A 16,949-nucleotide genomic window follows, 5' to 3' on the forward strand; every position below is an offset into this window, starting at 1 on the left:
TTGTATGTAATACGCTTTATCAAATCTGGCAACCTTTCCATAAGGGAAGCTAAATTTATTATTATATATAGATGTGTGTGTATATATATATATATATATATATATATATATATACACATATACACACACACACACGAATAGTATCCGGTATCTTATATAATTTATAATGATGCACGTGACTAGAAAAATCTACAGTACATCTTATTTGTTTAAGTGATAAAATTACTATTATTGTAAATGAAAACTCACCGTTCACTATCTCGCGATATTTTGAAGAAACACTTATTTGGGTGGCTGTCCTTCTTATTTCTATAATTCACACTTCACATACGATGGCATCTTTCACAGTACACAACAGATACAAGACAAATCAAGATGTCTTCCTTCTCCTTCGGTTCTTTCTTTCACCTTCCTACCTTAACAGGACTGACAACTTAAACCAAAAGCACGCATGCTCATTGTCCATTTCTTGGCATCTGAATTCAGTGCCGGAATGTTGGTAAGAAACGATGGTAGCGTTCGTAGTGTCGGTTAAAAGAGTTAGCGGCGATTGAACCCCTCTATTATATTTAAGTCCTCTTGGTCTGGAATCAATACTCCATTTCATATAGAAATATGAGAACAAATGGATGAGCCATCTGCAATGTATGAGATCCCCTAGAATCCCAAAAGCTATGCTTCACTATCAGTCCCATTGGAAGAGATCTCTGGTACGTCCCAAAAAGAGCTGGGGAGAAAATTCCTCTTTATTATGAGATTGTAATGGCCTACAACTTGTATGGATGATGATGAAGTAGAGGTGTTTGGGAATGCTTCTTGTAACACAAGCATAGTGTGGTGGTTTTGGTTTTTCCACACCCATACTGCATATGCAAGGAATTTACCGCCATTGGGTACAATTTAAGAGAAAAATATTATATGCTGACAAACATTTCAGAATATTATTGATTTACAAAATATCTTAATTTGGGGCTTTATACCACTAAGTCCTGAAAATGTGCTACATTACATGCTCAGCAGTCTCTTATGTACAGGAACACCTGAAATATGCAAAAATATGTAGAATTGATTTTGAATATTCTGCATTACAGCTGTTTAAAATGATTTTACATCACTTACAAATGGATAGTAAAATATGCAGTTGCATATGACTCCTCACCCTATTAATATGCCATTCAATGAAAGCCTGTGAATGCAGTTTATTTTGCTTGCAGGCTACCCAGGACCATTCGAGCCCTTGTGTGTTATCCCGCAGCTCCCACATCAGCAGAAGATGAGGAGGAGGAGGAAACAACGAAGAGTTGCTGCTGTTCATGTTTGAGATATATATTTTATGGGCTTTGTAGTCGTTTTATGCGTAAGTAGTTATAAATTGTATGTCTAAAGCCATTTTTCAGATAGATCGCCCTCAGCCTGTTCTTATATTTCCCTCCCCACTTGTTCAAAGTTGAGCTGTTACAGTAGTAGTGAATTATGTGCACTCCTTAATGTTACCAACCATTAAATCTTTCATTTTGTTTGGCGATCTCTTTCTTTATGTGCTAAAAATGTCTGAATCTCATGCTCCGTCCCTTGGTTCCACTCAATGCGGCGATAATTAAGCACATGTGGTCGCATTTTCCATTTAATTCCTTCGTTTTCCGATAGGAACAACATGCTTAGAAATGTTTGGAGCTGTAGGCGTATTATAAATTAATCATATTTTTATGGCCATGCAACAGGAAAGGAATGTACGTTTTTCTTGGTTCTTCTTGTTTTAACACTTCGTCCCAAGAAATTTCTTTTCTTTTGCTGCCACTAAAGTGCACTGAAATTAATCTGGCAACAGACTTACTGCAAGCTAAACTCATGCATTTCCTTTGTTTTCTTGAATATAGTTAGTAATTACGAATGTTCTAGAATTTTTAAAGATTATGTGGTATTTTGTTGGAAAGTATATTTAAAGACCATGTTGGGTCCGATAAGCTGTGAGAAATTCCAAAAGTTTTATTAATATGGCTATCAAACTTATCCAATTATATTACAATAACATAAATATTTTATTTTAACATTTTGATGAATGTTTTCGGTTCAAGGAACCATCATCAGATCCCCAATTAATCTACAAAATCTTATGAACAAAGTATTATAAACAATCGGTGAAACCATGGGTTTTATAAAATAGATTCGGATACATAATGAATTATGATATCACATATGGAGTCACAAGTAAATGAGTAAAATTCATAATAGTACCATAAAACAGTAAAAACTGTATGTACAAGAATAGAATTGTTAAAAAGTAAATGATCAGTCCAGTTTAATGAGTATAAGATTAAGCTATATAAATAGCATAAGCACCATTCAATGTGACTGCATAACAAGATTAACATGAAGGCTGCATTTACAAATGTCAGATCGATATGCTGATGCAAATTGGCAGAGTAGTGAAGAGAGGTGAATATGCAGCTTCATGTGTGGTAAGACTGGAGTAACACTTGAGACATGCGCTGTCTTGTAATCTGATAGTATGTACAAATTCTTATTTACTATATTGAAAGGATTAATAATGAAAATTATTTATGATTTGTAACCAAATGATGTTAATTCACGAAACACGAAAAGAAGGGGGGCAACCAATGAAATAAAGAAATTACTTACCTCGATGGAGCAGAAGAAAATATATCCTTTGTTGTATAAACTTCAGCCACAAATGTTGACGAACGTTACGCTTACAAAATGACTAAGTAACATCAAATTGAAGGGTGGGAGGGGGGGGGGAAGAAGCATATTGGAGTATCGGAAGTCACGTGTGTAAGGAGAATTTAAATTATAAAGCAGACTATGTATGTTTGGGAATTGCTCATTCAGAAGGGATAAACCATTATTTAATGCTTGTGAAATATAAAATTCTTCAGCAATATGTATACGTGGATTGTCACCCATAGGATGAATGCCCTGTAGTGTATTATTTATATTGGTTAATTCATGACCTTGTTCTGTCAGATGGGTTGCAAACTTTGATATTCGTTTACTGTATTTGAAATCGGAAACATTTTCATTAAACTGGGTTGGTAATTTCTGTGAGTTTGACCAATGTATTTGCTAGGCCAATTTTTCCATTGTAGCATATATATGCCACTATTTTGAAGTCGATCTCTATTATGAAATTTTTTATTAGGTATGACGTTATTTAATTTATTATTAGTGCAGAAGGCTATATTCATATTGTGTTTTTTGAAGAAGTTGTTCAATTGGTTAGAAATCGGTCCAAAGTAGGTCATGCTTGTCCATGTTTTTAGGGGTTATCGGTTCAAGAAAAGTGTGTTGAGTTCTTACGTTTTTGGAGGAGGCTGTCTACTGTATGTTTTTGGAAACCATTATCTTGGGCTAAAGAGATAATATAATTATATTCTTTATTATAATTAGATTTACTTAGTGGAATAGTTAATAATCTATCAATGAGGAAACAAAATTTACTAATTTTATGAGTTTCTGGGTGGTTAGAAAGCTGTGTATAGAATGATTATTGGAGGTTGGTTTCCATTATATGTCAAAATTAAAACGGAAATGTTTTATAAAAGTTTTGAGGTCTAGAAAGTTTATTGATCAGTTAACAGCTGACTGGGAGGTGACTGGGGCGTAACCTTTGATAATAAGTTATCCTGGAAACAACAAGTGGAGAAAATTAGCTCCCAAACTTCAAACCAACTGAGGATCCTAAAACGCCTTCCAGGATGCAAATGGGGATGTGCTCGCTCAACTTTAAGCACTACATATCAAAAGTATGTTCTTCCTGGAATGTAAAACACACAATCGGGCAGCTCTAAGACTGTAAAAATAACTGCTGTGGATGCCATGTTGACCCTCAGAGAGATCCATGCTGTTGTATGAAGAGCTAATCAGACTATCGGATGGTCAATATTGGTACAAATACGAAAATAAGAAAGAAACCCCAAAACACAACATGGATTTGTGAAGAAAGTACATAAGCTAAAAGAACAATATTCAATTATATCAAATGAACCCCAACCCATGATACAGAATCCAACTGAAATAGAATCCCATGACTGCTTCACAGACCTAAACCAAAGTGTTTTTAAAAAAGGAACGGACACAATGAGTCTAAAGCTTTTGGCCTTGGAGACTATCAACAGTAAATACCCAGAACCCGAAGGGCTCAAAATATACAGCTACATCTTCACTTTTTATAAATTTAAATTTAACAGAAGAAATACTGAAATCAGAAGTAAACACTGAAATACTGAAACAATTGTCTTTAGAGTCAATTAATATTAGGTACGGTACCCTCCACAAAACTGACTTCATTTATACACCGATGGATCCTTGATCTCCAGAGAACAAGGTGCCGGTGCTGGTGTTATGTGCTGTCTCTTCTCACTTTATAGATCTCTTGGGTATGGAACAACAAGTTTTGATGGAGAAATCATTGCAATAAGTGAAAGTCTCAGGAATCTTCTATGTCACTTCAATAAATTTAAAAATGCAGTTATATTGTCAGACTCCAAAGCAGCTATTCTATCAATCGTCTCTAAACACACACTTTCATCTCAAACAGCAGAAATAACTAAAATGCTCTCTCAATTAATATCACTCAATAAACGAATTGTATTCCAATGGATACCATCCCATTGTGGAATCCTGGGAAACTAGAATGTGGATGCTTTAGCAAAGAAGGGCAGCACTGCTACTTACAGACCTGTTACTAAATCTACGTATTACTCTGTGAAAAGATTTATTACTTCTACATACTTAGACTTCAACAAACAAAATTTGATAACACAATCTCAAGGGAAAAAAAGGGAACTCTCTGCATCATAATCCACAGTTAATTCCCGATTTACCACGAAAATCGTCTGTAGCTGCATTTAGATTGGCAACAGGCCATGACTGTTTGGCCAAACATCTGCATAGAATTGGAATATATCAGTCTCCTAACTGCCCTTTGTGCAACTCAAACCAAGAAATGGATTCGTAACACCTCAAAATCTGTGCTTCAGTGGCTGGCCATGATAATATCTTTGAAAAATATTGGAGTGCAAGAGGTCAAATGACTTTATTGTCAAACGCCTGGCATTAGAAAACAACAACAACTATTTATAAATCCATCGGATCATTCAAAACAGCGTTCGATGGAGAAATCAAGCCATTCAAACAGCATTAAACCAACTTCTACTGCATCTTGAAAAATTCTCTAAGACTGTGATCCTGAGTGATTCAAAATCTGCCATAGAATCAATTGGTGCAGTTGAGCCTGCTGCATCAGTGGAGATTCATGACTGCTGTGAGACACTGAGGAAACTCAAATTAGCTCCCTGTGGATCCCTGGACACTGTCAAATTTCTGGCAATGAACAGGCAGATACATTAGGAAAAAAAGCTGCCATGCTCACTAGTTGCTTCAAATCAGTATCATACCACTGCTCTAAACTCTACAAATGAAGGAACAATACCTCATGAGTTTAGAATCAAACTGGAAGACTTCCTTACATGGCCAAGACAAGAACCTGTATCAGTTTGGGTTACTTCAAACGCCCACCTGCATGCTCTGTAATCTGGATGAAGATATGGACAGGGACCACTTAATGCGATGCCTGGCTCTTCGCAGAACAGAAACTATTGGGAAGCCATCCTGCCTCCATTTTGTGTGTCTGTCCACCTGTACTATCTGGGAATAGATTTGTTATAAACTGTTCAGTATTATTACATTTGGCTTTCCAAGTAGCATGCGATATTCTAGTCACACGTGGACATTTCTAATAATTTATTAGTAGAAAGGATATTCCAGTGCACTTGCATAATCCGTCAGTAAGAAGGTCCACATTTGACAACAGCAAACATTTTTATCTTTTTCAGAAACTGGAAGTATATACTGTATTTTGGTCGTAAACTAGCAAACTTAGATTTTTTAATTGAACATTGGATATTCACTTTTAAAAACTATATGCTTCCATTGCTGTCATCATAAACACTCTCTTCTGTTTTCTTTCTTTTTCTGGATCTTTATTGATGAAAGTGACAAAATCTTTGTGCTCTGGAAATACAGTAGACTCTAGACCACTTTCGTAAAATTGTGAAACAGCTGAATAATCATGAGAGTTTTCACCTTCCTTCTGCTTAATTTCGCAAGTTTCTATGACTCCAAACTTTTCAGCAAGTTTCTTCACAACAGCACGTTTCTTTCTTGGAGATGTTGGTAATGACCTTTGTGCTCGATGTATTGTCTTCCCCAATGACTGAGACTTGGATGTGAATCATATCCAACATCTCTTAACATTGCTTCAGCCTTTAATTTCTCTCTGTACTTTCTCATTCGTAATTTACTATTATTTTCAGTTTATTTTTTCTTCTGCACTCTAGACCATTTCTTTCTTAAAGTGGTTTCTGCTGTGCATTCTTTTCTTGATTTCTTAATTTTTTCGTCACTTAGCTTCTCCCTGTATTTTCTACCTTTTCAGCAGAAGATTTTGGCAGTATGTTGTCCTAAACCTTGATATTTGAAGTTGATAATTAAAGAGTGTTACGTCAGTAACATCAATAGCTTCAAAATTAGTTTCGAAAAAAAATCACAGATTGCATGAGCTGAATGGTAATTAAGTTTGTTAGAACCTGTATAGTCTTCCCTGATAACAGTCACGCTGTCCCCGCAGTGTTCAGGCTTAGGGTGAAGCATGCGTCTTGCAAAATATACATTACTTAAACAGATTTATTATTAATTAAAGTATTAAAATACTCTTGAACCATAAATGTAATAAAAACATTATGCAAAATTATTTGTTGCAACTGAAAATAATAATGTGGACATGTTTACAAAATGGGTGTTTGTAAATGTGTTTAAAAGATAAAGGGATAAAAATAATCATAATTATAATTGCTATTTATGCAACAAGTTGCGAAATAATAGCATTTTAAGCATGACAAGTGAAGATTGTCCAACACGGCAAGTGCTTAAAACACTGGTTTCGCATGTATTTCGTGCAAAATATTTTGAACAGTCACTCGAGAATCCTAAATGTATTTATATTTTAAAGAGAATGAAATTGTTGATTCGTTATCACGCAATGGCGAACTTATGATGTTGAAGACGAAAGTGTATTATATTCATATAAAAAGAGATAGATTTCATGGCCTTTGGATATGTAGTGATTGTTTTGCTGGTTGTTATGAAGTTGCTTTCTGCTTGTTATGTAATTTGGAATATACAATTATTACAATGAAAGTGATAAATGTAATTAGAAAAGTGAGTGATTCGGAAGTGAATAATTTATATATCAAATCTCCAAATGTAATTTCAATTTTAAATAATTGTGTTGAGAATATTTATAATAAATAAATAATTGGAATTTATGTTTTCAGTATTTCTAATTAGTGTGCTTAAAAGTACTTCAGGCATGGAAATTTACTTTTTAAGCACGCTAATATATGGATGCAGAATTCAATGAATTTTTGATGCTAAAATGAGAATCGAAAAGTCATCACCATGAAACGAATGTCTAAAAAATTATTATTTCTGAGAAATGTTAATCTTTCGAAATGATAATTGTTTCTCTTGAAGTCGTCAGCATCAGCCTCCCTGTATTTACTCAGTTGCATACCGACACCTCTTGTAAGGCACTACTCTGTATTATATCCCAAAATTGTTAGTCTTAATTATGAAACAATCTGTTTATCTGTATCCAATTAGAACTTCACAGAACATTTACCTTCAATAAATAGCAATACTCTCTAGTTACTGCTAGCCTCTTCATATAAACAGCATAAAACACATTCTTATTATTTTTCCAGCTATCTGTGTTTGAAGCTTGTAGCTATGTTTAAACACAGGTGTAACGTGGCTTTCCCGCAGTGAACAGTTTCTCAAACTCCAACCCATGGAAGTTATCCTTCTGTTCTGCAGGACTGCTTCTATTCCAACAAATGTAAATCAAATATTCAAAGTTCGTGATTTCGCACCCAGCTAAACTTCACATTAATTTGGAAAGTAATCAGTAATGACGAGGATTCCTCTGCTAAATTTCATATCCATGTGTCCTAAGTGAAAAGCTCTGAGAGGATTGCCTACAGGTTGTTGTTTGAGAATCACTTGTGCAAAGGTTCACACCCGTGGCACTGGACAGAACCAGAAATCTGGCGATGTCTGGTGGAAACCATGCACTTTGATGAGGTCTGGAAGCTTCTGGTTTGGTGCCGGCTTGAAGGTGAAGTTCTGCAGCAGGACACTAAGGATCAACCACATGTTCTGCAGCCAAATGTCTGACCCACACACACACACACACACACACACACACACACACACACGCTTCCCTGCAACACATTTCGAAATTATCAGATGGTACAGGAAAAACATTGACGAGAAAGTGTACTAGTGAGCACTTGAGTAAGTGAATAAGATACTGGGTAGTGAACCAACAAATAAATTAGTATGACTTGAGGCTTTCCCAGCGTTTGATATAGAATAACTCTTCTTGGGTTCTCAGCCAGGTGAGTTGGATATTAGATTCCAATCTTTCGACGGCTAGCTCTGCCATCTTCTTCAGGGAAGAAGTGCATGTATGAGGGATTATGTGGTTGGAGTTGTAGGAAAATGGACGACGTAGGTATATAGGCCTAATGACGCAATAGAGGAATGGGGCGCGGTGTTGCATTCACCCGTGACTCACATCGGACGCAGGAGCAGCAAAATCGGAATCCCAAATAGAAGTTTATTTTCGAAACAAGTCCAAGGTTATAATCTATCCATCTGTGAAGATTCTCACCACCATAACTCTGCCGAATGTGCAGCGGGAAGAAAGCTAACGTAAGTAGAGCAGAGAGGTCACCAAATTCTAACTGCAGTCCAAAGGACACCCTTTACCCTCGAGCATATGGATGCTAGAGCCCGATAAAATGTTAAAGAAAAGAACATCCAAATTGGCTACTCGGAGGAGACTTTTTTAGAAAACGAGAACGAAAGGGCTGAGATTCCCGCATGCTTTACTATAAATCATTCCACATTAAGAAAAAGTCATTGGTTTCATGGACCTTGCAGAGCACATTGTGGAAGCTGTGGCAGGCAGGCGTTTCTGTGCCAACTGATCATTTGATCGAACAGCCCTATATGCTCAATGCGTTTTTCTTAACGTGGAATAAGTCTATAGCAATCAGTAAAAAAAATGAGCTTCTCCACCATTCCTGACAGACTTTACGTGAGATAAAAGTTTTTGAGCCTATCAAAAGTTGTTGCTTTGTCAGCTGTCCGAAGACAGGTCTGAATCTCATAAGTGACACCAATAAGTCATCACTCATGAAGCAACTAAGCCGGAAGATAATTGGGTAGGTGACCAATTTCTTTTCCCCTCCATTGCATACATTGCCGACTAGCTACATATTACATTAATCAGACTTCAGAATTATATGATACAAACAATTGTTCTTCCTCTGGCACGTATTGTCAAGTGAGATGTACTGTCTGATAATAGATGTACATATCAGCCAGAACCTCAATCAGAGGTACTATCAAAAGTGGCTGGGAATATTTCAGCCTTAATTCTGCAGTAGCCAACGACTGGACAAGAAGTGTATGGTTACAGAAATAAGAGAATTGATAACTTGAGTTGTCAAACGAAAAGACGAATAAAGGATTATGAGAATAAATAAATAGGTCTATACAAATCAGTTTGCTATTATATCACTGTCTCTATAGCACTGATGAATTCTTAGAGTTGCTCTATCTTAGATCTTGTCTTCAAGATAATTCAGAGTTGTTAGATGAGTCTATTCTACAATTTTACAAGTATTTGGTTTACACACTGCAAATGTCCTTTTAGCTGAAGTTGGCTCAGCCTATAGTTTTTTAAAATTAAGTTCCAGATTTTGTGTATTTGTATTTAATATTATAGTCATTTATTATATTTAATACAGCACTGACGAAAACGAAAATAATGGCTTTTAAAGGAAAGGACCCAGTGAACTCAAAAATTGTAGTTGATGTTAAAATTTTCAAGCAGACGTCACATTTTAACAGTCCAGGTTACAATGTTTATTATAAGAAGGGTATACATGCAGATGGGGCTCATTGCAATTTTACGAAAAATTGGTTTATTGGCTCCGTCTATAGCATTTTCAGAGGACTTTCATTTAACATAAAGTGAATTGGGAAAAAAAAAAAAAAAAGACTAACAGCGATTAGTTCATTTTAAAAAACACTGAAATTTAAGGGGACCTGGTAAGCCAAAAAATCTTGAATTTTTCATTTTTCATTTATCTTTCAGATGAGCCATGATTTAAGTTTGTATCTTATTCCTAAGTATGTTTTTTTTTTTCGGTTTAAATGAACAGTGACATTTAAGTGGGCGTGTCCATAGGCGGAGAGAGAACCATTTCCTTGGGGAGGCAAAGGAAGACATAATTAATTACCTCCTCCTCCGTTATAGCTTGACCGTGGTACAGTATATTGGAATATGATCAGTTAATAAAGGTATTTTCGGGGGGAGGGGCATGTTTTTTACAGTGTTACATCCATATCGGCGATGTTTCAAACCGAGTTGTATAGGGCTTGAACTGTAGGTCTGCTACAAATTATAATAGGGCATAACTTAAAACAATCTCCCTCTTTTTCTCTCTCGTGCAGAAACACATGCATACATCAATAAAACTACGTAACAGTGCTAACAGAAATATTTTTATATGAAGCTTACCTTCCCAAGATATATGAAATGTAATTTCTAATAATTATTTTATTTAATCTCATTTTTTAAGTTTACACATTATACTGGGATCACTTTTCTTTTTCCTGCATTGTCGTGCAGTATGTTATTCATACATTTCGAAGTGGTGGCCTCAACAACTGCAGACTTCAAAGACAATAGTACAGGCTGTTACGAAAGAAACATTGCAGTGCTTCCATTCCTCAAATGAGGTAGTATAGGAATTCTTATACATTCAGGAATTTAAAATAAATACAGTATTATAGTCCAGGCACATGATCAGAAGACATTAATTCATCAATTTAAGCACAAAAACTTAATCATAAACAAAAACAAAAAAAAAAAGATCTTTTGAATTCAATAGAATAATAGAAAAAAAAAAAGAGATCAGACAAGTTGGGGGGGGGCAGTGGCCCCCATTACTCCGCCTATGGGCTTGTCTCCTGTTCATCTAGCACACTACCACAGTCTACTATATACAGTCACGAAGCTTGAGTTTTGAGGGTGCTAGAAACAATAGACTGTGACTGTACTATTTTGTATTGCCTGTAATGAGGCGATATTAGCGATCCTAGTGGTGAGCAACTATCTAATGTTTGCATATTTACTACGTATTGACCTTCGCGACTGTATATACTAGGCTGTGATACTACTATGTTAGTTTCAAATTTTGCGCCTTATGTGCGAAATTTTTTCATTGTAGGGAATTTATGTGTATTGGTACACCTGGTTTACCGTCTGTGCTTTGTTTCGTAGCAACGGATTTGTTTACAGTGTTGTGATGTTATACACGTGCTGTACGGAGTTCTATTATTAATTGTGTTACGATACAGTTCAGTTGCATTATAGAGGTGCATTTTGTGATATTTTCTTACAATATGGGTTACAAAAGTAGCTTGAAAGTATTTAAGAAGAGAAGAAATGTTGGTAAACGTAAGAACTCTGTTAGTAAGGTGAATTCTAACCTACAACCCTCTAGCACACGTGGTCAGTGTGAATCTGTAAATAGTGGCTGTGCATCAGGAAAGAAACTTGAAGATTCTAAAATCAGATATGAAACCCTCAAACAAGAATACAGTGTTAGTGATACCAATGGGGTTATAGATGTTGGCATATTATCTAGTGTACTGCAAAATAATGTATTCTGTAAAGGCTGTGGCAAAGGTGGGATATCTCTTGAGGTAAAAAAGCACATTGGTCTTGCTGCAGAATTAGTTTTAAAATGTAAATACTGTGCGTATGGTGTAAATTTTTACAACTCTTCATCTATTGATATTTCAAAGATAAACCCAATAACATGTAAACTCTACACAATAAATGTTAGACTATGTATGGCCTTAGGGCTATAGGAAAAGGTAAGACAGGTGGAGAGACTTTATGTGGCATTTTGAATTTGCCACCTCCTCCAACCAGGTCTACTAGATATAACATAATAATTGGATCTGCGATTGAAAATGTTGCATTACATAACATGAAGGTTGCTGTGGAAGAAGCAGTTGCAGAAAATGATAATGTCAGAGGCATATCAGCTGCCTTTGATGGGACGTGGCAGAAAAGGGGTCACATTTCACTAAATGGCGTTGTGACGGCAACTAGTGTGGACAATGGCAAGGTAATTGATGTTGCTATATTATCAAAACATTGTAGGTGTGAAGGTAGAACAACAAATAAACATGAAACCGATTGTGAATGTAATTACAGTGGGTCAAGTGGTGGAGTGGAGGTTGCAGGTGTGACGAACATTTTCAATCGGTCACTCAGTTCATATAATGTGAGATATGTGAAATATTTAGGAGATGGGACTCTAAGTCATTCATTGCTGTTGAGGAATTGAAACCACATGGGAATGACGTACAAATTAGAAAATTAGAGTGCATAGGCCACATACAGAAGAGAATGGGCATTTTGAGGAGACTGAAAACCAATGTGAAGGGACAAAAATTATCGGATGGTAAGGGTTTATTAGGAAAGGGGAGGCTAACTGACTAAGTTATAGACAAAATTCAAAACTATTACGGCATGGCCATAAGACTTCTATTTACTATTTTCCCGAAACACATAACCACAGTGGACCATATGACGATTCACCACTGTTATTCTCATCCCAACCGACACTTGAGACAGGCATTGACAAGAACCGAGTTCTGAATGGGAGAAGTGAAGGCTGATGGGTGGGGGAATACCTGCTAGGCCACGAGGCCACAAGAAATGTATCTCAGTTTCAGCTTTCCCAGTGCAACCATAAAACCCGGGGAAATGCAGAAGCCAGACACGGCATGAGTGATCCTGGCTTCAGGAACAAATTTTACTGCAAGACAGGTCTATATACATCACAAGGTTTTCTACTTCTACAACTCTATATGCTTCATTGAAAGAACTAATATAATAGCTATGATATATACGACTAAAAACCACTAAAATTTTGAGTTTAAGAAAACAAAGTGACTGAGGCCCAGCATCACTTGCCTCAGCCAATCAGCCGCCACTGTACAAATCTACCAACATGGAATTTCATCTCAGACTAAAACCTGTCTTGACCCTTTATACCCATTGGTGACTGCACATGATAAGGTCGCAGGGCAGATCTTGCCTCCTCTGCTATACCAGATAATGTTGTTGTTGTTTTCTAATGCCAGGCGTTTGACAGTAAAGTCATTTGACCTCTCCCACTCCAATATTTTTCAAAGATATTATCATGGCCAGCCACTGAAGCACAGATTTTGAGGTGTTCCGAATCCATTTCTTGGTTTGAGTTGCACAATGGGCAGTTAGGGGACTGATATATTCCAATTCTATGCAGGTGTTTGGCCAAACAATCATGGCCTGTTGCCAATCTAAATGTAGCTACAGACGATTTTCGTGGTAAATCGGGAATTAACTGTGGATTTTGATGCAGAGAGTTCCATTTTTTTCCCTTGGGATTGTGTTATCAAATTTTGTTTGTTCAAGTCTAAGTATGTAGATTTAATAAATCTTTTAACAGAGTAATACGTAGATTTAGTAACAGATCTGTAAGTAGCAGTGCTGCTCTTCTTTGCTAAATCATCCGCATTCTCGTTTCCCAGGATTCCACAATGGGATGGTATCCATTGGGATACAATTCTTTTATTGAGTGATATTAATTGGGAGAGCATTTTAGTTATTTCTGCTGTTTGAGATGAAGGTGTGTGTTTAGAGACGATTGATAGAATAGCTGCTTTGGAGTCTGACAATATAACTGCATTTTTAAATTTATTGATGTGGCATAGAAGATTCCTGAGACTTTCACTTATTGCAATGATTTCTCCATCAAAACTTGTTGTTCCATATCCAAGAGATCTATAAAGTGAGAAGAGACAGCACGTAACACCTGCACTGGCACCTTGTTCTCTGGAGATCAAGGATCCGTCAGTGTATAAATGAAGCCAGTTTTGTGGAGGGTACCTAATATTAATTGTCTCTAAAGACAATTGTTCCATTATTTCAGTGTTTACTTCTGATTTCAGTATTTCTTCTGTTAAATTTAGATTATATTCTATATTTAATAGAATTAAGGGGTTTGGTTTAATTTGTAAGTTTTCTTTTAAATTTGGGATATTGATTTTCTGTTTCAATTCTTGAAATTGTGGAGAATTTAGAAAAAATTCTGGTGGTGTACAGTGCAGATAATTATAATAAAGTCTGAGCATGGAACTGAATTTCAATAACTTAAAATGAGTAATCTTGATATCAATAATCATTATTTCATTAGTTTCAATATATTAAATTTGTGCAGCTCTGTTTATAAATATAACATAGTATTCTTTTTTAATGTTTAAACATACTTTTCTGTGCGTATTTTAGTGTATAACTAAAAATTTCAGTGAAAGAAATAAGTATGATACGTTGATGTGCCTAAAATGCCTATTTTCATTAAAATAGAGCCTAATTTTACAAATTTTGAGCTTATTTTAGGCGCCTAAAACTGCAATTTTTAGTGCCTAAAATCCGATGTCTATTCATTATTCAAAAACATAATTTAAATAAATAAATAGATTTTCAACTACAAAATACATTATGTTGTTGTTGTTTTCTAATGCCAGGCGTTTGACAATAAAGTCATTTGACCTCTTGCACTCCAATATTTTTCAAAGATATTATCATGGTCAGCCAGTGAAGCACACATTTTTAGGTGTTCATAATCCATTTCCTGATTTTCTGAGAGTATATTGGCTAGTTCAGTCTTCTTAGCTGATATTTTACCACCAGCATTCCATTGTAGGATATTTAGTTGATTCTGTACGATTAAAGTAGTCCCCCCCCCCCCCCCAGAGATCCGATTGGGGGACTATTTTACCTCTGGATAATTTTACCTTAATGGTACTCATTTCATATTGGAGTTAAATGGCAAGTTGTAGCCGATTTAAGTGAACACCATATTTTAACGTTTTGGTGACTACTTCATTCACACACAACCCCCAGAATGTCTGGAGGCCACACCTGCTGTTGGTCGACGGGTCCATTGGACCTAGCTGGGAGATCTTATTGATCACCAGCTTTCCCTCCTTAAGCCACTGGAGGACGATTTTAGTGCCATAGCAGGTCAGCACTAGGAACAGAAAAGTAGAAAGAGGAGGAAGGAAAGGGAAATGAACCCCAAGGCCTCGAATGCTCTAATACCGTTGGGGTCGAAGAAAGTAAGAGTTCAGTCAGAGGACTGGATAGGAAAGGGTAAAGAGGGAATTAGGTATTGAATAGAGGAAAATTATACCAAATTCAGTCATTAACTCATCAAGCTGACCAGTGCTAATTGATGAGTAGCCCCTCCCTTTAAAATATTGTAGGCCTATTAATTAGTATATGATTTAGCCTAAAATCTTTAACCAAACAGATTACCGCTGTCTAGACAGTTCTCAATAAAAATCTTAAATACATTTTGGGGGCAAAAGCTTTAGTTTCGACTGTAAAGAAGAGACAATATATGAAAGTAAAAAAATGTTCAGTCAATGTAAAAAATCTCTTGCATATGTCTCACTAATAACGAAGGTAGACCTAAATTACAATCACAAAACAAGGCAGCTTGTTCTTGTCTTATTATAAAAGTTGAATTAAAATTTTATTTAATTTATTTCTCAAAAATATATTTTAAAGCATGCGGCAACTAACAGTTACAAAAATGTGTACATTATTAAGCACATTAATAAGATAGGGTAAAGGTTGGTAATATCGTGATATGAGTAATATCGTGATAGTTGGTATGAGAATTTATTACAATTTTACTTATCGAGACAAAAATCTGTTTTTTGTGACAATGTATTAAGGACAAGTTCGTGGACAAGTTGCTGCATGAAATCGGTCCTTCTCTCACTCTGTAAAAGCATGATAAGAAGCTATCAAACACAGTATCACGATATTACTCTTATCACAATATTAACAAGATTTACCCTACTTCGTTTTCCTCTCTCCTACAATTTGTTATTCCATTTGAATGAAATATATTATTTCCTTCTTTTAAAGTATTGACAATTCATAGGGAATGGAATATTTCTCGAATTTTGGAAAAAAAATATTTCTCAACATCTAATTACAGTAAATATACATTCTTCAATTCATTTATGCCTGATTTGAATTCGTGAAACATCGCGAAATCCGTATCAAGTCGGGAATGGGGTTTTTTTAAGCAATTAGCGAATTATGTGCGCGAATTTTCAATCTTTTATTTTTTTTACTGCAATCGATAACCGATAGCTGTCGCACAGATAAGGTCGATATTTATGGTCACTAGTATTGCACATTCGATTCTGAATCTGTTTTAGTCAACGGTCAATGAGCTAGAAGGTTTTAATTCAAATACCTGGTCTAAACACACTCCTGACATCATATCTGATATATGTAGCGATGTGCGAGAATCGTATTGTGAGTGTTGTGAGCCTGCTGAATGCATATTACTTTGGAGCGTGTTGAGTGTGTTTGTTTTATTTGTTTATAGTGTCACACATAGGCGAAATAACATTATTGTGTTCCCGTGCAAGTGAGGCTACAAGAATGTTTAATAATAAAATAGCTCCAATAGAGCTTTCCAGTATATAAGGCATAGGTTTTATTGCACAGACAAAAGTACAGTCATGTGTAAATTTTGTAATTGTGAGGTCTCGTGGGAAAGAAGAGATACTGTTGAGAAAGATTCGAAGTTGGTAAAACATGCATCGGCAATTAATTTTCGCAAGGAAGACGAACAATCTCTTGTGCTGACTTCTATTGCCACTTGTTTTTGCAGTGTGCAAAACAAAAAGAAAACTTGCGAATA

General features: G+C 35.8%; 1 protein-coding gene across 1 annotated transcript in view; it reads left to right on the forward strand.

Moving 5' to 3' along the window:
- LOC138711620 (uncharacterized) overlaps window positions 1-16,949 on the forward strand; it is an 81,777-nt gene that overhangs the window by 43,473 nt on the left and 21,355 nt on the right. The window contains exon 3 of the mRNA XM_069842755.1: window positions 1,215-1,357. Coding sequence (XP_069698856.1) covers window positions 1,215-1,357 — 143 coding nt within the window. The remainder of the gene's footprint in view (window positions 1-1,214; window positions 1,358-16,949) is intronic.

Source organism: Periplaneta americana, chromosome 13 (genome assembly GCF_040183065.1).
Source record: "Periplaneta americana isolate PAMFEO1 chromosome 13, P.americana_PAMFEO1_priV1, whole genome shotgun sequence".
NCBI classification, from domain to species: Eukaryota; Metazoa; Arthropoda; class Insecta; order Blattodea; family Blattidae; genus Periplaneta; species Periplaneta americana.